General features: G+C 46.0%; 1 protein-coding gene across 1 annotated transcript in view; it reads right to left on the minus strand.

The window, feature by feature from the left end:
* LOC139367737 (sodium/potassium transporting ATPase interacting 4) overlaps positions 1–22,950 on the minus strand; it is a 124,652-nt gene that overhangs the window by 50,093 nt on the left and 51,609 nt on the right. Inside the window, exon 4 of the mRNA XM_071106056.1 lies at positions 17,011–17,208. Coding sequence (XP_070962157.1) covers positions 17,011–17,208 — 198 coding nt within the window. The remainder of the gene's footprint in view (positions 1–17,010; positions 17,209–22,950) is intronic.

Genomic DNA, 22,950 nt, shown 5'->3' on the forward strand with positions numbered 1-22,950 from the left:
ACTACTGCCATTGACCAGCGGTGTAGATATGAAGGACACACACACACACACACACAAGACTCACTACTGCCATTGACCAGCGGTATAGATATGAAGGACACACACACACACACACAACACTCACTACTGCCATTGACCAGTGGCGTAGATATGAAGGACACACACACACACAACACTCACTACTGCCATTGACCAGCGGTGTAGATATGAAGGACACACACAACACTCACTACTGCCATTGACCAGTGGCGTAGATATGAAGGACACAAACACACAACACTCACTACTGCCATTGACCAGCGGTATAGATATGAAGGACACACACACACACACACAACACTCACTACTGCCATTGACCAGTGGCGTAGATATGAAGGACACACACACACACACACAACACTCACTACTGCCATTGACCAGCGGTGTAGATATGAAGGACACACACACACACAACACTCACTACTGCCATTGACCAGCGGTATAGATATGAAGGACACACACACACACACACAACACTCACTACTGCCATTGACCAGCGGTATAGATATGAAGGACACACACACAACACTCACTACTGCCATTGACCAGCGGTATAGATATGAAGGACACACACACAACACTCACTACTGCCATTGACCAGCGGTATAGATATGAAGGACACACACACACAACACTCACTACTGCCATTGACCAGCGGTATAGATATGAAGGACACACACACAACACTCACTACTGCCATTGACCAGCGGTGTAGATATGAAGGACACACACACACACACAACACTCACTACTGCCATTGACCAGCGGTATAGATATGAAGGACACACACACACACACACAACACTCACTACTGCCATTGACCAGCGGTATAGATATGAAGGACACACACACACACACACAACACTCACTACTGCCATTGACCAGCGGATATTGATATGAAGGACACACACACACACACACAACACTCACTACTGCCATTGACCAGCGGTATAGATATGAAGGACACACACACACACACAACACTCACTACTGCCATTGACCAGCGGTGTAGATATGAAGGACACACACACACACACACAACACTCACTACTGCCATTGACCAGCGGTATAGATATGAAGGACACACACACACACACACAACACTCACTACTGCCATTGACCAGCGGTATAGATATGAAGGACACACACACACAACACTCACTACTGCCATTGACCAGCGGTGTAGATATGAAGGACACACACACACACACAACACTCACTACTGCCATTGACCAGCGGTGTAGATATGAAGGACACACACACACACAACACTCACTACTGCCATTGACCAGTGGCGTAGATATGAAGGACACCCACACAATTGAGAGTATGAGAGTGAGACCAGCTGGGGGAAACAGACATTTGCATACGTTAATGAAGGGCAATCTCTAAGCGGCAAATATTATCCCAGGTAGAGAGAGACAAAATTAGATTCCACACTCAGCAATAGGCATATCTAACAGTTTTGGTTTTCACTAGTTACCACAGCCACAAAGTAACAAATCCTGACAAAACCTAACCCTAACCTCAGCCATACTGATAACCATATGCCTAACCCTAACCTTAAGTATATATATTTTTTCATGAATTTTGACAATATAGCCAATTTTGACTTTGTGGCTGTACTATCTAACCCTTTTAGGCCTTGCCTGGCAAACCATACTCCTTGCTCAGGCCAACCTCTACGCCACGCCCATAAACGTTTGTTTTTTCTCCGCAATAAGTCTGGATCTGAGTACCTCCACAACAATTTCTAGAACACAAACACACTCCAACTGTTCTGATTGGCCTCAGAAACCGAAGGGTTGGGCCAGAGCCATAACAAATTAGTCACACGGGCCGAATACAACAGTTCGGGCACGAATTCGGGCACGAATACTTACAGTGAAATGCTGAATACAACAGGTGTAGACCTTACAGTGAAATGCTTACTTACAAGCCCTTAACCAACAATGCATTTTTAAGAAGAAAAAAAAGAGAAATAACAAATAATTAAGGAGCAACGATAACATAACAGTAGCAAGGCTATATACAGTGAGTTCCAGTACAGAGTAAATGTGCGGGTGCACCGGTTAGTCGAGGTAATTGAGGTAATATGTACATGTAGGTAGAGGTAAAGTGACTATGCATGGATAATAAACAGAGAGTAGCAGCAGCGTAAAAATGCAGAGTGGGGACAATACAAGTAGTCTGGGTAGCCATCTTATTAACTGCTCGAGAGTCTTATGGCTTGGGAGTAGAAGCTGTTAAGAAGCCTTTTTGACCTAGACTTGGCGCTCCGGTACCACCTGCCGTGTGATAGCAGAGAAAACAGTTTATGACTAGGGTGGCTGGAGTCCTTGGCAATCTGACACCGCCTGGCATAGAGGTCCTGGGTGGCAGGAAGCATGGCCCCAGTGATGTACTCGGCCATACGCATTACCCTCTGTAGTGCCTTGTGGTTGGAGGCCGAGCAGTTGCCATACCAGGCGATGATGCAACCAGTCAGGATGCTCTCGATGGTGCAGCTGTATAACCTTTTGAGGATCTGAGGACCCATGCCAAATCTTTTCATTCTCCTGAGGGGGAATAGGCGTTGTCGTGCCCTCTTCACGAATATCTTGGTGTGTTTGGACCATGATAGTTTGTTGGTGATGTGGACACCAAGGAACTTGAAGCTCTCAATCTGCTCCACTATCCCAGGGTCCTTAGCTTAGTGATGAGCTTTGAGTCCACTATGGTGTTGAACGCTGAGCTGTAGTCAATGAATAGCATTCTCACATAGGTGTTCCTTTTGTCCAGGTGGGAAAGGGCAATGTGGGGTGCAATAGAGATTGCATCATGTGTGGATGTGAAGGGACAGTCTATGGTTTCTGGGATTATGGTGTTGATATGAACCATGACAAGCCTTTCAAAGAACTTCATGGCTACAGACGTGAGTGCTACGGGTCGGTAGTCATTTAGGCAGGTTACCTTGGTGTTCTTCGGCCCTGGGACTATGGTGTCTGCTTGAAACATGTTGGTATTACAGACTCGATCAGGGACAGGGTGAAAATGTCAGTGAAGACACTTGCCAGTTGGTCAGCGCATGCTCGGAGTACACGTCCTGGTAATCCGTCTGGTCCTGCGGCCTTGTAAATGTTGACCTGTTTCAAGGTCTTACTCACATCGGCTATGTAGAGCGTGATCACACAGTCGTCCGGAACAGCTGATGCTCTCATGCATGCTACAGTGTTGCTTGCCTGAATCGAGCATAGAAGTTATTTAGCTCGTCTGGTAGGCTCGGGTCACTGGGCAGCTCACAGCTGTGCTTCCCTTTTTAGTCCGTAATAGTTTGCAAGCCCTGCCAGTGACCCTGGTACTTCCTGCTTTAGTTTTTGCGTGTATGCAGGAATCAGGAGGATAGAGTTATGGTCAGATTTGTCAAATGGAGGGCGAGGGACAGATTTGTACGTGTATCTGTGTGTGGAGTAAAGGTGGTCTAGAGTTTTTTTTCCTCTGGTTGCACATTTAACATACTGGTAGAAATGAGGTAAAACTGATTTAAGTTTCCCTGTATTAAAGTCCCCGGTCACTGGATTTAATTTTATTTAACCCTTATTTTACCAGGTAAGTAGACTGAGAACACATTCTCATTTACAGCAACAACCTGGGGAATAGTTACAGGGAAGAGTATTGAGCATATTGTAAACTGGGGATGATTAGGTGACTGTGATGGTATGAGGGCTAGACTGGGAATTTAGCCAGGACACCGGGGTTAACACTCCTACTCTTATGATAAGTGATATGGGATCTTTAGTGACCACAGAGAGTCAGGACACTCGTTTAACATCCCATTCGAAAGACAGCAGCCTACACAGGGCAATGTCCCCAATCACTGCCCTGGGGCATTGGGATATTTTTTTATTTTTTTTTCACCTTTTGTTTTGGCCCTCCAATACCACTTCCAGCAGCATCTGGTCTTGCATCAAGGGACTGACCAGGACCAACCCTGTTTAGCTTCAGAAGCAAGCCGGCAGTGGGATGCAGGGTGGTATAATGCTGTTTGCTTATGGCCCTATACAGCTCATTAAGTGCAGTCTTAGTGCCAGCATCAGTTTGAGGTGGTAAATAGACGGCTACGAAAAATATAGATGAAAACTCTCTTGGTAAATAGTGTGGTCTACAGTTTATCATGAGATACTCTACCTCAGGCGAACAAAACCTTGGGACTTCCTTAATATTAGATTTAGTGCACAAGCTGTTATTTACAAATAGACACAGACCACCACCTCTTGTTTTACTGGAAGCAGCTGTTCTATCTTGCCGATGGACAGAAAACCCCACCAGCTGTATGTTATCCATGTAGTTCAGCTACGACTCAGTGAAACATAAGATATTACAGTTTTAATGTCCCGGTGGTAGGATATCCTTAGTCAGAGCTCATCCATTTTGTTATCCAATGATTGCAAGTTGGCAAATAGGACTGATGGTAGAGGGGGTTAACTCACTCGCCTACGAATTCTCAGAAGGCAGCCTGACCACCACCCCCTTTTTCTCCGTCTTATCTTCATGCAAATGATGGGGATTTGGGCCCGTTCCCGAGAAAGCAGTATATCCTCCGCGTCGGACTCGTTAAAGAGAAAATGTTCGTCCAGTTTGAGGTGAGTAATCGCTGTTCTGATGTCCAGAGGTTAATTTCGGTCATAAGCGATGGTAGCAGCAACATCATGTACAAAATAAGTTAAAAAATAAACAACACGAAAAAACTAACAAAATAGCACAGTCGGTTAGGAGCCCGTAAAACGGCAGCCCTCCCCTCCGGCACCATTCTTCCTCGTGGGTAAAGCGGCGTTTTGAAAATTCATCATTGACTTTGATACTCTGATTGGTTAGAAATTATACAATTGCTGATGACTTTCTTTTGTACAATACCCTTCCTTTTGGCAGTCTCAGGGTGTTTTCACACTTGTCCCCTTTCTGCCAATTTTTATGAACTCAATGTGCTTCGCTTATTTTTTGTGTGCAATGTGAACACTCCAAAGGAACTCAGACCCCTCAAAAGAGCCCCTTAAGTGAATTGAACTGAGACCATCTGAAGAAGTGGTCTGAGTTCGGTTCGCTTGAACTTCGCGGTCTGGTTCCCTTTTATAGGACAACGTGAACACAAAGCTCCCCGGGTTTGCTTGTCATTATTCCCGCACCACACACTAGACTACTGCAACACCGTTTCCCCTGCCATAACTCCTCACATTGGTGCCTGACACAAAAGAGAGATGATGATGATGTGCCGGTTCAAGGAAAAAACATGCGCTGTTCTTGGATATTTATTAGCGATTGTCAACGGTGCACAGAAATGTCAAAATATGTGTGAAGGTTTTAGTTCAAGATTATTTGTTTGCAATATGTGACCTATAGGCTAAGAGAGCTTCATAAGCTGTTTATTGATTGTGGGGTTTGAATAGTGTGAGAAGACAACATATTTGGTGAGAATCACACCATAGGGTACTGTTACGACTCTCGCCGAAAGGAGTGGACCAAAGCGCACTCAAACAAAATAACAAAAGTGAAAACGAAAGTGCACAGTTCTGACAGGTACAGACACTAAATAGAAAACAAGATCCCATAAAACCCAAAAGGAAAATGACAACTCATATGTGATCCCCAATCAGAGACAACGATAGACAGCTGCCTCTGATTGGGAACCACACACGTCCAAAACAAAGAAATGGAAAACATAGACTTTGTCACCCGAGTCACACCCTGACCTAACCAAACATCGACAATAAAAAGGATCTCTAAGGTCAGGGCATGACAGGTACAAAATCAATTCTAGCTCTTAAAGGGGCAGTAGACTACATTGTGTACATTTTTCAATTACAGCATTATTTAATATGAAGTTATTATTCTACTATTTTTTACGTTACCAATTATATATACATCTTAATATTAGCTTCTAATTACAATTATCATGGCTATTCTTATAACTAAATGCAATCTATAAGCTTCCAAAATGTAAGTAGGTATATCTAGCTGTCCGATAACACATTCTGATGGAATGGCTTGTCCTGCACTTTGTTAAAACCCAGAGTGCATTGAGTGAATGTTGAAAAAAGATCTTGGTTCCTTTCTAAACATAGCAATGTGAATGCAAAGAGGACTCAATCCACAAAATAGTTGAAGTGGACTGGCAAAAGGCGAGGGCAGTGTGAATACAAAGAGAACTGAGCTATTTAGCACATTTTTTTAACCACAGAGTTAACTTTAAAGAGGACTGAGATTGGTTATTTTAAAGAGGACTATATGTGAAAACACCCTCGGACTGAAGTATGTAGCGAACATAGAGCAGCGGAAGAACTCAGTTTGAGTCGTCAGGCAACCATCAAAGAGCTCAGTCCAGTAACACCTATAATCTTTCTATTATTTTATTTTGGCAACTATTCTGTTCCAGTCAGTCCTTCATGTGTGTGAATCTGTTTAACTGAGTGTGTGTGTGTGTGTGTGTGTGTGTGTGTGTGTGTGTGTGTGTGTGTGTGTGTGTGTGTGTGTGTGTGTGTGTGTGTGTGTGTGTGTGTGTGCGTGAGTCTGTTTAACTGAGTGTGTGTGTGTGTGTGTGTGTGTGTGTGTGTGTGTGTGTGTGTGTGTGTGTGTGTGTGTGAGTCTGTTTAACTGAGTGTGTGTGTGTGTGTGTGTGTGTGTGTGTGTGTGTGTGTGTGTGTGTGTGTGTGTGTGTGTGTGTGTGTGTGTGTGTGTGTGTGTGTGTGTGTGTGTGTGTGTGTGTGTGTGTGTGTGTGTGTGTAAGAGAGAGATAGATAGAAGGGGGATTTACATCGATCAGCTTGCTAATTAACACACTATTTATCTGGTTCACTGTCCTAGGAGAAAAGACCTTAAGTATTCTTTAGTAAAGGGAATTCATGTAGATCTATCTATCACAATGAGAGAGAGAGAGAGATAGAGAGAGAGAGAGAGCTAGAGAAAGAAAGAAAGAAAATACGAGAATTGAACTCGAGACCAATTTGCAACCAAAAAGAGGAGTACTCCTGGTCAGGAGAGGAACATTGGATTCAGACCTGATGAGTAATGCTCACATTGGTAGCTAAAAAAAGGAAACAATCAGAATATATTGTAAATAAACAGTTAAGGCTTTACAGGTTTTCAGCCCTATACATTGGCAGAAATGGACTGGACATGTTTTGTGTGAGCCTTTTTCCAAGACCGGATACAATTGGAATGGAATTAAGCTAACAACACTTAATGGTAGATGACAGCAAGATAGAAACCAGCAGCACCACGGTAAAACAATTCCAGAGAGAGAGAGAGAGAGAGAGATACAGCGAGAGAGAGACAGAGAGGGTGGGGGGGGGGGGGGGGGGGGGTTCTTCTGTGGCAGGTTAATTACCTGGCACTGTCTGTCTGACGATGAGGCAACAGCTTCCCCCACAGAGTCCCAAAATGAGATCACCTCTGTGACTGTGTGTGTGTGTGTGCGTGTGTGTGTGTGTGTGTGTGTGTGTGTGTGTGTGTGTGTGTGTGTGTGTGTGTGTGTGTGTCTGTGTGTGTGCGTGTGTGTGGACTGGGAAAAGAACAGGTGGATGTGGTCCCTGCAGCCCCTATCTCATCATATTCTGCCTGTCATTAAACACACCTGCACGCACACACACACACACACGCACATGCAGGGGCAGAGGGGGCCAGGTAGAGGGGGCCAGGTAGAGGATAACACAAAACACATTCAACACAAACTCACACATGCATGCACACACAGAGAGTTCTACCCACATTTTTCTTTAAATTTCTCTTTTCTTTTCTTTCACCTTTATTTAACCAGGTAGGCCAGTTGAGAACAAGTTCTCATTTACAACTGCGACTTGGCCAAGATAAAGCAAAGCAGTGCGACAAACAACACAGCGTTACACATGGGATTAACAAATGTACAGTCAATAACGCAATAGAAAAATCTGTATACAATGTGTGCAAATGAAGTAAGGAGGTAAGGCAATAAATAGGCAAATAGTGGCAAAGTAATTACAATTTAGCAATTTACACTGGAGTGAAATATGTGCAAGTAAAAATACTGGTGTGCAAAGAGCAGAAAAACAAAAACAAATATGGGGATGAGGTAGGTAGTTGGTTGGATGGGCTATTTACAGATGGGCTATGTACAGCTGCAGCGATCGGTAAGCTGCTCTGACAGCTGACGCTTAAAGTTAGTGACGGAGATATAAGTCTCCAATTCAGTAATTTTATCAATTCGTTCTTGTCATTGGCAGCAGAGAACTGGAAGAAAAGGTGGCCAAAGTAGGTGTTTGCTTTGGGGAAGACCAGTGAAATATACCTGCTGGAGCACGTGCTACGGATGGGTGTTGCTATGGTTACCAGTGAGCTGAGATAAGGCGGGGCTATACCTAGCAAAGACTTATAGATGACCTGGAGCCAGTGGGTTTGGCAACGAATATTTTGCGAGGACCAGCCAAAATAGAGCATACAGGTCGCAGTGGTGGGTAGTATATGGGGCTTTGGTGGCAAAACGGATGGCACTGTGATAGACTGCATCCAATTTGCTGAGTAGTGTTGGAGGCTATTTTGTAAATGACATCGCCGAAGTCAAGGATCGGTAGGATAGTCAGTTTTATGAGGGTATGTTTGGCAGCATGAGTGAATGAGGCTTTGTTGCGAAATAGGAAGCCGATTCTAGATTTAACTTTGGATTGGAGATGCTTTAATGTGAGTCTGGAAAGAGAATTTACAGTCTAGCCAGACACCTAGGTATTTAATGTGATCGCTTTTACCCACACGGATATATATTTTCTCTCTCTCTGTCCTGTCCTGTGGCTCTGTTTGTGAACAGAGGCCTAGGACCAACTTGCTTAGGGGACTTTTCTCCAGATGAATCTCTCTGTAGGTGATGGCTTTGTTATGGAAGGTTTGAACTTCCTTTTAAGTGGTTGTAGAATTTAACGTCTTTAACACCCCTAGTGGCCTCCGCCTAGTCCTGAGAACACTCCTGCAGAGTCTATTATATGTCAAGATAGAGAAGTGCGAGTTCCACGTATCCCAGGTTTCCTTCCTGGGTCACATTATCTCTACCGCAGGCATCCAAATGGACCCTGTAAAGATTGAGGCGGTAGCTGACTGGTCCCGTCTCACCTCACTCAAGCAGGTCCAGCGGTTCCTCGGGTTTGCCAATTTTTACAGGCGTTTTATTCACAACTTTGGTGCAGTGGCAGCGCCTCTCACCGTCCTATCCCGCAAGTCCCAGATCCATTTTGCTGGACCCCCGAGGCTGACAGGGCATTCATTGAGCTCAAGGGACTTTTCACCTCTGGACCCATCCTCGTTCATCTTGATCCAACTCGTCCCTTTGTGTGGAGGTGGACACTGGAGCAGGGGCGGTCCTTTCACAGTGGAACGAGGGGGACAAGTAACTGCACCCATGCACCGTTCTCTCCAAGCAGTTAACACCAGCGGAACACAACTACGATGTAGGAAACCGGGAGCTCCTGGCAGTTAAGTGGGCTCTTGATGGGTGGAGACACTGGTTGGAGGGAGCACCTCATCCTTTCGTGATCTGGAAGGACCATAAGAATTTGGTTTCCGTTCAAGAATGGAGACCACGGTCCGACAAGCCCAGACCCGATAACCTGACCCCGGCGGGGGACCCATTAACAGACTTTACATTCTGCGATCAGCCCATGTCCCGAGTACTGCAATGGGAACACTCCTCTAAATTAACTGGGCATCCAGGAGTTAATTGGACATTGGTGTTCCTGAGGCGGAAATTCTGGTGTCCCAACATGATGGAGAATGTGAGATCCTTGTTGCAGCCTGTTCCATCTGTCCCTAAAGCAAGACTTCACGTCAGCTGGGTTGCTCCAACCTCTGCCCATCCCCAGGAGAAACTGGTCTCATCTGTCTGTACACTTTACCTCCATCTCATGGACTTACCACTATCCTGGTGGTCATAGATCGGTTCTCAAAGGCAGCCCATTTCATCGTCTTACACAAGTTGCCTTCAGTGAAGGAGACCGCTGAGCTCATGATTATCCATGTCTTTTGACTACACAGACTTCCCCAGGACATTGTCTCAGATCGTGGAACCCAGTTCGTCGCAAGGTATTCTGTTCCCTGCTGGGGACATCGGTGAGTGTCTCCCAGGGGTTCCAATCTTAGTCGAATGGGCAAACTGAGCGGGCCAACCAAGAGTTTTTAGAAGTTCCTCCGCTGCTTTGTCTCCACTCAGGCCAGCAACTGAAAAAATGGTCTCCCTTTTTTTCTCTCTCTCTCCTTCCCTCCCTCTCCCTCCTTCCCTCACTCTCTCTCCTAACTACCCTGACCTTTTCTCTCCCATCTCTGGAGGAAAGTTATCTTCTCATATACATTGTTTATGTAACAGATGATGTATGGAGACAGGGGGAGGACCACAGGAGGAGAGAAAAATAGAAGGAGAGAAAGAGAGAAGAGATGCTCTGGGGTAGAGGAGAGGGAGAGCCTGTGTTGATGAACAAAAATGTTATGCTGACTGGCAATGACAATAAAATCAGTTGATATTGGAAGTATTGATCATCTATAGGAACCCCAGAGAGAGAGAGAGAGAGAGAAAGAGAGAGAGATGACGATGAAAGATACAGTGGGGCAAAAAAGTATTTAGTCAGCCACCAATTTTTTTCTCCCACTTAAAAAGATGAGAGAGGCCTGTAATGTTCATCATAGGTACACTTCAACTATGACAGACAAAATGAAAAAAAAAATAATCCGGAAAATCACATTGTAGGATTTTTAAGGAATTTATTTGCAAATTATGGTGGAAAATAAGTATTTGGTCAATAACAAACAAGCAAGATTTCTGGCTCTCACAGACCTGTAACTTCTTCTTTAAGAGGCTCCTCTGTCCTCCACTCATTACCTGTATTAGTGGCACCTGTTTGAACTTGTTATCAGTATAAAAGACACCTGTCCACAACCTCAAACAGTCACACTCCAAACTCCACTATGGCCAAGACCAAAGAGCTGTCAAAGGACACCAGAAACAAAATTGTAGACCTGCACCAGGCTGGGAAGACTGAATCTGCAATAGGTAAGCAGCTTGGTTTGAAGAAATCAGCTGTGGGAGCAATTATTTGGAAATGGAAGACATCCAAGACCACTGATAATCTCCCTCGATCTGGGGCTCCACGCAAGATCTCACCCCGTGGGGTCAAAATAATCACAATAATGGTGAGCAAAAATCCCATAACCACACGGGGGGACCTAGTGAATGACCTGCAGAGAGCTGGAAACAAAGTAACAAAGCCTACCATCAGTAACACACAAATCCTGCAGTGCCAGACATGTCCCCCTGCTTAAGCCAGTACATGTCCAGGCCCGTCTGAAGTTTGCTAGAGAGCATTTGGATGATCCAGAAGAAGATTGGGAGAATGTCATATGGTCAGATTAAACCAAAATATAACTTTTTGGTAAAAACTCAACTCGTCGTGTTTGGAGGACAAAGAATGCTGAGTTGCATCTAAAGAACACCATACCTACTGTGAAGCATGGGGTGGAAACATCATGCTTTGGGGCTGTTTTTCTGCAAAGGGACCAGGACTACTGATCCGTGTAAAGGAAAGAATGAATGGGGCCATGTATCGTGAGATTTTGAGTGAAAACCTCCTTCCATCAGCAAGAGCATTGAAGATGAAACGTGGCTGGGTCTTTCAGCATGACAATGATCCCAAACACACCGCCCGGGCAACGAAGGAGAGGCTTCGTAAGAAGCATTTCAAGGTCCTGGAGTGGCCTAGCCAGTCTCCAGATCTCAACCCCATAGAAAATCTTTGGAGGGAGTTGAAAGTCTGTGTTGCCCAGCAACAGCCCCAAAACATCACTGCTCTAGAGGAGATCTGCATGGAGGAATGTGCCAGTATACCAGCAAAAGTGTGTGAAAACCTTGTGAAAACTTACAGAAAACGTTTGTCCTCTGTCATTGCCAACAAAGGGTATATAACAAAGTATTGAGATAAACTTTTGTTATTGACCAAATACTTATTTTCCACCATAACTTGCAAATAAATTCATAAAAAATCCTACAATGTGATTTTCTGGATTTTTTTTTCCATTTTGTCTGTCATAGTTGAAGTGTACCTATGATGAAAATTACAGGCCTCTCTCGTCTTTTTAAGTGGGAGAACTTGCACAATTGGTGGCTGACTAAATACTTTTTTGCCCCACTGTATATCTCTTCCTCTCTTTCTGTACAGTATCCTCCCCTCTTCACCTCCTCCAGTCACATCAAAAACATGAAGAATGTAACTGGTAGGACCAGAGCACTAACTGCCTCCAGTATTGGTCAGTACTCAAATTATTCATCATAATGAACCATTCTCCTCCCAGGCTAAATATTTAATGGGCTTTCCAGGGTGACCTTGTACAGTCCACACAAAGACAAAGGGAAACACCCCTCCCTCTCCTCTCCCTCACTTCCCTCCTCTTTAACAATCAAGGAAAGAGAGGAAAACCAAAACAAATCTCCCTCACCCAGAGAGAGCTGTTCCCACGGTGACAGGATAGAATGCCTGGAGGACAACACCATCTTAGTACAAAGCGCGGGTGGGGGGGGGGGGGATTTGGGTGGTGAATGGTAGAACCAAAGCCTGAGGTCCAGCATGAGATAAAGAAGGATTAGACAGAGTTTCTGTCATTAAAGAAAGGAGGCTGTGGGCTGCTGTTGGAGTCAACCATTTGAAACGTTTAATTGAAAGTTGTTCTATTTGGCTCCCAGAGCAAATATAGCCTGATGACATCATTGTCTAATCCTTCTTCATCTGTTATAGCCTGAGGTAAGGAGTAGTACATCATTTCAGAACACAAGCCACAGGACTCTACACTGATGTATTTTCCCAAGGAGCTTTAGTGGGGTGGAGGATTAAGTAGAAGTTACCCCTAAACACTCATACAGGGTCACCACCCTAATGGTTAAGATTTGGATCGGGGGAGTGAGGGTAATCTGATCCTAGGCTTGTGTTGGAGGGCAAATTCTACCTTGATTGTCGATGGGGCAGTGTGAATGGGATAGTGCCTGGGGTGAGAACCATGAGCACCTCTACCTATTTATGTAATCATGACTAATCTCCCCTCTAGAGGGCCTGTGAAAACATGACTGTGCGCATGTGAGTGCACGTGTGTGTGAGTGATTGGGAGTGTCCTAAACCCCTCTGCACTACATTCCTACACACAGAGTAGTGGAAGAATGAGAGAATGAGACACTCACGATTTATGAATTGTTTGGATGGCTGACCATCTGTGAGCTATCACATAGGTCAAACACACCATATCTGTGGCTTTCTCCGGGGTGGGACCTTCTCATAGACACCGTTGGAGGCATGAAGACAGATGAAAACGTGAAATCGACTAAATTAATGTTACTGTGTGAATTAAATTGTCATGTTTGGATTGTTTCAAGAGTTCATAAAGAGATACACATTTGTCATGTTTGGATTGTTTCGAGATACACATTTGTCATGTTTGGATTGTTTCAAGAGTTCAGAAAGAGATGCACATTTCTCATGTTTGGATTGTTTCGAGATACACATTTGTCCTGTTTTATTTGGTTCGTCAAAGAGCAGCAGCTCCTATCATTTGAACTGAGTTGATTAGATTACAACCTGGCTGTGTTTTCCTGTCTTTTGTTTTTATTAGCAAAGTGCAAAGAAATGTTCGTTCAGGTTTTGGGTGAGTTTCTGCTTGAATTTGTTTAAAAGAACAATGAATTCCGGATTATTATTTTTTTCATTTTGTCTGTCATAGTTGAAGTGTACCTATGATGAAAATTACAGGCCTCTCTCATCTTTTTAAGTGGAAGAACTTGCACAATTGGTGGCTGACTAAATACTTTTTTGCCCCACTGTATATATTAAATAGTGACCCGTCCTCAGACGATGGGGATTTCTACACCCCTACACAGCAGTCCCCCTGAGCAGCATGATTCACTAGGCAGGGTAGGGCCCATCGTTCGAGGGTCGCTGTCATTCATAGAAAGGTCAGAGTTACTAAATCATCTACTGGATGGGCTGTAAATTGCACAGCAGATTGTATTATAGTAGATTACATTCACTTACAAGTGTCCCTGCTATTGGACAGTTTAAGGATATCTGTACCTCTGACCTAAAACAGAACCTGGCATGCCACTATCTCAGAGATGATGTCCTAGTTAATGGAGGTATCGGCCCAGGACCGGAATCACTGCTCTGCCATTGGGTTATAATCATTCAGGGAGTTACAAATCTCCCTGAATGATCTATGTTGTGTGTGTGCTTGTGTATGTTGTGTTTTCAACAGGGTGGTTGATGATATTGCTTTATGAGTGTTACAGCAAGCTCACAAAGCATGGCTCGCCCAGCCAAAACAACACAGATATATATTTCATTCAGCGAGATAAAGAGAGGGAGGGAGAAAGATAAAGCACGACACAGGCAGACGGATAGAGAGAGAGAGAGAGAGAGAGAGAGAGAGGGAGGGAGAGAGAGAGAGAGAGAGAGAGAGAGAGAGCACGAGAGAGGGAGAGAGAGAGAGAGAGAGAGAGAGAGAGCACGAGAGAGAGGGAGAGAGAGAGAGAGAGAGAGAGAGAGAGAGAGAGAGAGAGAGAGAGAGAGAGCACGAGAGAGGGGGAGAGAGAGAGAGAGAGAGAGAGAGAGAGAGAGAGAGAGAGAGAAAGACAGAGAGAGAGAGAGAGAGAGAGAGAGAGGGAGGGAGAGAGAGAGAGAGAGAGAGAGAGAAACAGACAGAGAGAGAGAGAGAGAAACTGGCACCGAGAGAAATAAACACAGAGAGAGAGAGAGAGAGAGAGAGAGAGAGAGAGAGAGAGAGAGAGAGAGAGAGAGAGAGAGAGAGAGAGAGAGAGAGAGAGAGAGAGAGAGCACGAGAGAGGGAGAGAGAGAGAGAGAGAGAGAGAGAGAGAGAGAGAGAGAGAGAGAAAGACAGAGAGAGAGAGAGAGAGAGAGAGAGAGGGAGGGAGAGAGAGAGAGAGAGAGAGAGAGAAACAGACAGAGAGAGAGAGAGAGAAACTGGCACCGAGAGAAATAAACACAGAGAGAGAGAGAGAGAGAGAGAGAGAGAGAGAGAGAGAGAGAGAGAGAGAGAGAGAGAGAGAGAGAGAGAGAGAGAGAGAGAGCACGAGAGAGGGAGAGAGAGAGAGAGAGAGAGAGAGACAGAGACAGAGACAGAGACAGACAGACAGAGAGAGAGAGAGCATGACAGGGGCCGAGGGAGGGAGGGAGAGAGAGAGAGCACGACAGGGTTCGAGGGAGGGAGGGAGAGAGAGAGAGAACGTCAGGGTTCGAGGGAGGGAGAGAGAGAGAACGACAGGGTCCGAGGGTGGGAGAGAGAGAGAGCACGACAGGGGATGAGGGAGGGAGAGAGAGAGAACGACAGGGTTTGATGGAGGGAGAGAGAGAGAGAGAGAGAGAACAACAGGGTCCGAGGGTGGGAGAGAGAGAGAGAGAGCACGACAGGGGCCGAGGGAGGGAGGGAGAGAGAGAGAGCACGACAGGGTTCGAGGGAGGGAGGGAGAGAGAGAGAGAACGACAGGGTGAGGGTGGGAGAGAGAGAGAGAGAGCACGACAGGGTTCGAGGGAGGGAGAGAGAGAGAGAGAGAGAACGACAGGGTCCGAGGGTGGGAGAGAGAGAGAGAGAGCACGACAGGGGCCGAGGGAGGGAGGGAGAGAGAGAGAGCACGACAGGGGCCGAGGGAGGGAGGGAAGGAGAGAGAGCACGACAGGGGCCGAGGGAGGGAGAGAGAGAGCACGACAGGGGTCGAGGGAGGGAGGGAGAGAGAGAGAGCACGACAGGGGCCGAGGGAGGGAGGGAAGGAGAGCGAGAGCACGACAGGGTCCGACGGAGGGAGAGAGAGAGAGAGAACGACAGGGTTCGAGGGAGGGAGAGAGAGAGAGAGAACGACAGGGTACGAGGGTGGGAGAGAGAGAGAGAGAGAACGACAGGGTCCGAGGGAGGGAGAGAGAGAGAGAGCACGACAGGGGCCGAAGGAGGGAGGGAGAGAGAGAGAGCACGACAGGGGCCGAGGGAGGGAGGGAGAGAGAGAGCACGACAGGGTTCGACGGAGGGAGGGAGAGAGAGAGAGCACGACAGGGGCCGAGGGAGGGAGAGAGAGAGAGAACGACAGGGGCCGAGGGAGAGAGAGAGCACGACAGGGGTTGAGGGAAGGAGAGAGAGAGAGCACAACAAGGGCTGAGGGAGGGAGAGAGAGAGGGAGAGCACGACAGGGGCCAAAGGAGGGAGGGAGAGAGAGAGAGCACGACAGGGGCTGAGGGAGGGCGGGAGAGAGAGAGAGAGCACGACAGGGGCCGAGGGAGGGAGGGAGAGAGAGAGAGAGCACGACAGGGTCCGAGGGAGGGGGAGAGAGAGAGAGAACGACAGGGGCCGAGGGAGAGAGAGAGCATGAAAGGGGCCGAGGGAGGGAGAGAGAGAGCACGACAGGGGCCGAGGGAGGGAGAGAGAGCACGAGAGGCCGAGAGAGGGAGAGAGAGAGAGCACGACAGGGGCCGAGGGAGGGAGAGAGAGAGAGCATGACAGGGGCAGAGGGAGGGAGAGAGAGAGAGCACGACAGGGGCAGAGGGAGGGAGAGAGAGAGAGCATGACAGGGGCCGAGGGAAGGAGAGAGAGAGAGAGCACAAGAGGCCAAGAGAGGGAGAGAGAGCACTACAAGGGCTGAGAGAGAGAGAGCACGACAGGGGCGAGGGAGGGAAAGAGCAAGACAGGGACGAGGGAGGGAAAGAGCACAAGAGGCAGAGGGAGGGAGAGAGAGAGAGCGAGCACAAGAGGGAGGGAGAGAGAGACAAACTAGTAACAACTGGGTCTATAGAGAACAGATCTCGGTCTCCTAATCCACTCTCCAATATCTCTACCAATAACCCAAACACAGGGGGCCATTTCAATCACAGTGACTAGACTTCCACAGTGAGAGACACGACCGGTGATGTTGTCTGTGTGTGTGTATAAAGGTATAACACCACTACTCACAGCGATGAGGATCTGTGTTCCACTGTGTAGGACCTCTATGTACTGGTACTCCATGAGACAGCCCATGACAGAGATGTAGGACTGGCTGTCCACGGTGCCCACCCCTGGCTGGATCATCTCTCTCCTCACACACCCTGGACCGTGTTCACTCCACCACGAGTGGTGAGCCGAGATGTTAAACGTCAGCAGGTCACTGTCCTGTAACAAGAGGTTGAATACACACTTTAACATGTAACAAAATATACACAGACAAGCACACATTTGTAAATAGACAAACACACACATGGACCTACACAAACACCCACACAAACGTCAATCAATACTCCAATACAGCAATCTAACCCCACAGCTGCCCCGCAGTCAGAAGGTCTAACTGAGAAGCCCCCTTTCAACACTGTCATTGTTATTCACTCACAGACCCTAAGGCACAAATCAACCCTCCACGTGACTAGATCCAAGGTTCATTTACAGGGACGGATCACTGTTGGGGTGTGTGTGTGTGTATGTACTATCGTTACAGGGTTTGAATGAGTCATGAGGTGTGTGTGTATGTAGGTGCATAGTGGATTTGGTTGGGGCCAGAATAAGATTCAGTGTGTGTGTGTGTGTGTCGTCCATTAGCCGTCTACCCTCCTGGCCAATATATTCAGTGTTGGGAGGGAAGGCTCCATCTGTTGTGTTGCAGCCCAGCCCCAGCCCCCAGCAGCTGGTCTCTACATGCCTCATTATACGAGCCGAGAACAGGCTGCGCTGGGGCCCACCACACACACACACACACACACACACACACACACACACACACACACACACACACACACACACACACACACACACACACACACACACACACACACACACACACACACACACACCTCTGTCCCCAAACAACCACAGATCCAACTATTTTGACATGAATATTCATTTTCACAGATCAATGTAGATCCCCATCACTGAGTGAGTCCATCTGGGTGTGACGAAGAGGCAGAGAGCTGATCAACAGAGGACAGGGAGGCAATGGACAAAGGAGAGGAGTGGAGGAGGAGGGGTCAGGCCAGGGTGCGACAGGAAAGAAGGGAGAGAGAAAAGGAGGGAGGGGAAAGAATGAGAAGAGCGTGGAGGAGGACAAATGTAGGCTGAATGAGACAAGGACAAAGAGAATAGATGGAGAGAGTAAAATAGAAGTGGACAGAGGGGAGAAAAGAGAAGAGGAGTCAGGAGGGGGAAGAGTACAGGATGAAGTGATGGATGTGGAGGTGACAGCACACACATACTGTACCTTTCTTTGTCCAGATGAACAACTCATCTGCTAAAAGAATCCCTGGGAAGGCAGTGGAGATATGGAGAAACCCCACTGGATGGTGCAAAGTGCAGTCATAGTGTGGGTGTGTGTGTGTGTGTGTGTGTGTGTGTGTGTGTGTGTGTGTGTGTGTGTGTGTGTGTGTGTGTGTGTGTGTGTGTGTGTGTGTGTGTGTGTGTGTGTGTGTGCTTAGAAGGGAGGGGTGATGGGTTTCAGTGGGTGAAACAGACAGCTTGATCCTTGGAGAGAGATGGGTCAGTATAGTGTGTGTGAGATCTCTATATAATGAAGATGACTGTGGTATACAAAGGAAAACCACTCTTTCACATCTTCTGGCATGTTTAATTACAACGTCGTTACCTCTTAGCAGTGTGAGCTTTGGCACAATACAATCTAAGACACTAACTGGCTAAAAGTTTGGGTATACCACACAAAGACACATTTCCTGAGACACACTCATGCACACACACAGACTGTCCATAGGCCATAAGATTGGGAGTAGGCATATTAGTATGTGACAGAGTGTTTTCGGTGTTAGCCCTCTTATTGGATGAGGAGCTGATTTAACCCCTCGTAACCTGACTGTTACTCCACATGAGACATATTGGACACCCGGGGTTAACTCTGGACATGGGTGGAACAGTGTCATGAGAACTAGGGCAAATATAGCGGACTAGTATCAACCTTACACATGGCAGCATGAAAACAGAATGAGCAGTTAACTGCAGTCTCTCTCTCTCTCTAACACACAATTCAGATATGATCAAACAGTCTCAGCACTCAGATCACACTTCTCAAACTGGGAGTAGAAAGGGAAATGACAAAAATCCCAAACGCAACACTCTGTCGGCACGGAAACAGAGACTCAGGAGACCTGTCAGGGTGTGTGTATGTGGTAGCGGGGCATCTTCCTGAGGCTGAGCCCTCTACTCTCTGAACCCTGACACTGAGAATCTTGGAATATGTTTTCCTCCACCTGGCTCCCATCTCCCTAGGATGACCACATGTTTTATTCAATGACACATAAATACAGTGCCTTGCGAAAGTATTCGGCCCCCTTGAACTTTGCGACCTTTTGCCACATTTCAGGCTTCAAACATAAAGATATAAAACTGTATTTTTTTGTGAAGAATCAACAACAAGTGGGACACAATCATGAAGTGGAACGACATTTATTGGATATTTCAAACTTTTTTAACAAATCAAAAACTGAAAAATTGGGCGTGCTAAATTATTCAGCCCCCTTAAGTTAATTCTTTGTAGCGCCACCTTTTGCTGCGATTACAGCTGTAAGTCGCTTGGGGTATGTCTCTATCAGTTTTGCACATCGAGAGACTGAAATTTTTTCCCAATCCTCCTTGCAAAACAGCTCGAGCTCAGTGAAGTTGGATGGAGAGCATTTGTGAACAGCAGTTTTCAGTTCTTTCCACAGATTCTCGATTGGATTCAGGTCTGGACTTTGACTTGGCCATTCTAACACCTGGATATGTTTATTTTTGAACCATTCCATTGTAGATTTTGCTTTTTGTTTTGGATCATTGTCTTGTTGGAAGACAAATCTCCGTCCCAGTCTCAGGTCTTTTGCAGACTCCATCAGGTACAAGCCTGAAACAATTTCTAAAGACTGTTGACAAATTATTCAGCCCCTTTACTTTCAGTGCAGCAAACTCTCTCCAGAAGTTCAGTGAGGATCTCTGAATGATCCAATGTTGACCTAAATGACTAATGATGATAAATACAATCCACCTGTGTGTAATCAAGTCACCGTATAAATGCACCTGCACTGTGATAGTCTCAGAGGTCCGTTAAAAGCGCAGAGAGCATCATGAAGAACAAGGAACACACCAGGCAGGTCCGAGATACTGTTTTGAAGAAGTTTAAAGCCGGATTTGGATACAAAAATATTTCCCAAGCTTTAAACATCCCAAGGAGCACTGTGCAAGCGATAATATTGAAATGGAAGGAGTATCAGACCACTGCAAATCTACCAAGACCTGGACGTCCCTCTAAACTTTCAGCTCATACAAGGAGAAGACTGATCAGAAATGCAGCCAAGATGATCACTCTGGATGAACTGCAGAGATCTACAGCTGAGGTGGGAGACTCTGTCCATAGGATAACAATCAGCCGTATATTGCACAAATCTGGCCTTTATGGAAGAGTGGCAAGAAGAAAGCCATTTCTTAAAGATATCCATAAAAAGTGTCGTTTAAAGTTTGCCACAAGCCACCTGGGAGACACACCAAACATGTGGAAGAAGGTGCTCTGGTCAGATGAAACCAAAATTGAACTTTTTGGCAACAATGCAAAACGTTATGTTTGGCGTAAAAGCAACACAGCTCATCACCCTGAACACACCATCCCCACAGTCAAACATGGTGGTGGCAGCATCATGGTTTGGGCCTGCTTTTCTTCAGCAGGGACAGGAAAGATGGTTAAAATTGATGGGAAGATGGATGGAGCCAAATACAGGACCATTCTGGAAGAAAACCTGATGGAGTCTGCAAAAGACCTGAGACTGGGACGGAGATTTGTCTTCCAACAAGACAATGATCCAAAACATAAAGCAAAATCTACAATGGAATGGTTCAAAAATAAACATATCCAGGTGTTAGAATGGTCAAGTCAAAGTCCAGACCTGAATCCAATCGAGAATCTGTGGAAAGAACTGAAAACTGCTGTTCACAAATGCTCTCCATCCAACCTCACTGAGCTCGAGCTGTTTTGCAAGGAGGAATGGGAAAAAAATTCAGTCTCTCGATGTGCAAAACTGATAGAGACATACCCCAAGCGACTTACAGCTGTAATCGCAGCAAAAGGTGGCGCTACAAAGTATTAACTTAAGGGGGCTGAATAATTTTGCACGCCCAATTTTTCAGTTTTTGATTTGTTAAAAAAGTTTGAAATATCCAATAAATGTCGTTCCACTTCATGATTGTGTCCCACTTGTTGTTGATTCTTCACAAAAAAATACAGTTTTATATCTTTATGTTTGAAGTCTGAAATGTGGCAAAAGGTCGCAAAGTTCAAGGGGGCCGAATACTTTCGCAAGGCACTGTATATAGAAATACCGTATCTCAAAATGGTAGAAGATACACACAAGTCATGGGAGCTCCAAAATGGAGGTAGTTGCCTTGTAGTTGCCCTGTAGTGTAGTTGACCTGTAGTGTAGTTGACTTGTGAGTCAGAGTGAATAGGGCCTACCTTGGTCAACTACTGTAGTTGACCTGTAGTGTAGTTGACCAGTAGTGTAGTTGACCTGTAGTGTAGTTGACTTGTGAGTCAGAGCGAATAGGGCCTACCTTGGTCAACTACTGTAGTTGACCGGTAGTGTAGTTGACTTGTGAGTCAGAGAGAACAGGGCCTACCTTGGTCAACTACTGTAGTTGACCTGTAGTGTAGTTGACCTGTAGTGTATTTGACTTGTGAGTCAGAGCGAATAGGGCCTAGCTTGGTCAACTACTGTAGTTGACCTGTAGTGTAGTTGACCTGTAGTGTAGTTGACCTGTAGTGTAGTTGACTTGTGAGTCAGAGAGAACCTTGGTCAACTACTGTAGTTGACCTGTAGTGTAGTTGACTTGTGAGTCAGAGAGAACAGGGCCTACCTTGGTCAACTACTGTAGTTGACCTGTAGTGTAGTTGACCAGTAGTGTAGTTGACCTGTAGTGTAGTTGACTTGTGAGTCAGAGCGAATAGGGCCTACCTTGGTCAACTACTGTAGTTGACCTGTAGTGTAGTTGACCTGTAGTGTAATTGACTTGTGAGTCAGAGCGAATAGGGCCTACCTTGGTCAACTACTGTAGTTGACCTGTAGTGTAGTTGACCTGTAGTGTAGTTGACTTGTGAGTCAGAGAGAACAGGGCCTACCTTGGTCAACTACTGTAGTTGACCTGTAGTGTAGTTGACCAGTAGTGTAGTTGACTTGAGAGTCAGAGAGAATAGGGCCTACCTTGGTCAACTACTGTAGTTGACCTGTAGTGTAGTTGACCAGTAGTGTAGTTGACCTGTAGTGTAGTTGACTTGTGAGTCAGAGCGAATAGGGCCTACCTTGGTCAACTACTGTAGTTGACCTGTAGTGTAATTGACCAGTAGTGTAGTTGACCTGTAGTGTAATTGACTTGTGAGTCAGAGCGAATAGGGCCTAACTTGGTCAACTACTGTAGTTGACCTGTAGTGTAGTTGACCTGTAGTGTAGTTGACTTGTGAGTCAGAGAGAACAGGGCCTACCTTGGTCAACTACTGTAGTTGACCTGTAGTGTAGTTGACCAGTAGTGTAGTTGACCTGTAGTGTAGTTGACTTGAGAGTCAGAGAGAATAGGGCCTACCTTGGTCAACTACTGTAGTTGACCTGTAGTGTAGTTGACCAGTAGTGTAGTTGACCTGTAGTGTAGTTGACTTGTGAGTCAGAGTGAATAGGGCCTACCTTGGTCAACTACTGTAGTTGACCTGTAGTGTAGTTGACCTGTAGTGTAATTGACTTGTGAGTCAGAGCGAATAGGGCCTACCTTGGTCAACTACTGTAGTTGACCTGTAGTGTAGTTGACCTGTAGTGTAGTTGACTTGTGAGTCAGAGAGAACAGGGCCTACCTTGGTCAACTACTGTAGTTGACCTGTAGTGTAGTTGACCTGTAGTGTAGTTCACC

Source organism: Oncorhynchus clarkii, chromosome 16 (assembly GCF_045791955.1).
Source record: "Oncorhynchus clarkii lewisi isolate Uvic-CL-2024 chromosome 16, UVic_Ocla_1.0, whole genome shotgun sequence".
In the NCBI taxonomy this organism is placed as follows: Eukaryota; Metazoa; Chordata; class Actinopteri; order Salmoniformes; family Salmonidae; genus Oncorhynchus; species Oncorhynchus clarkii.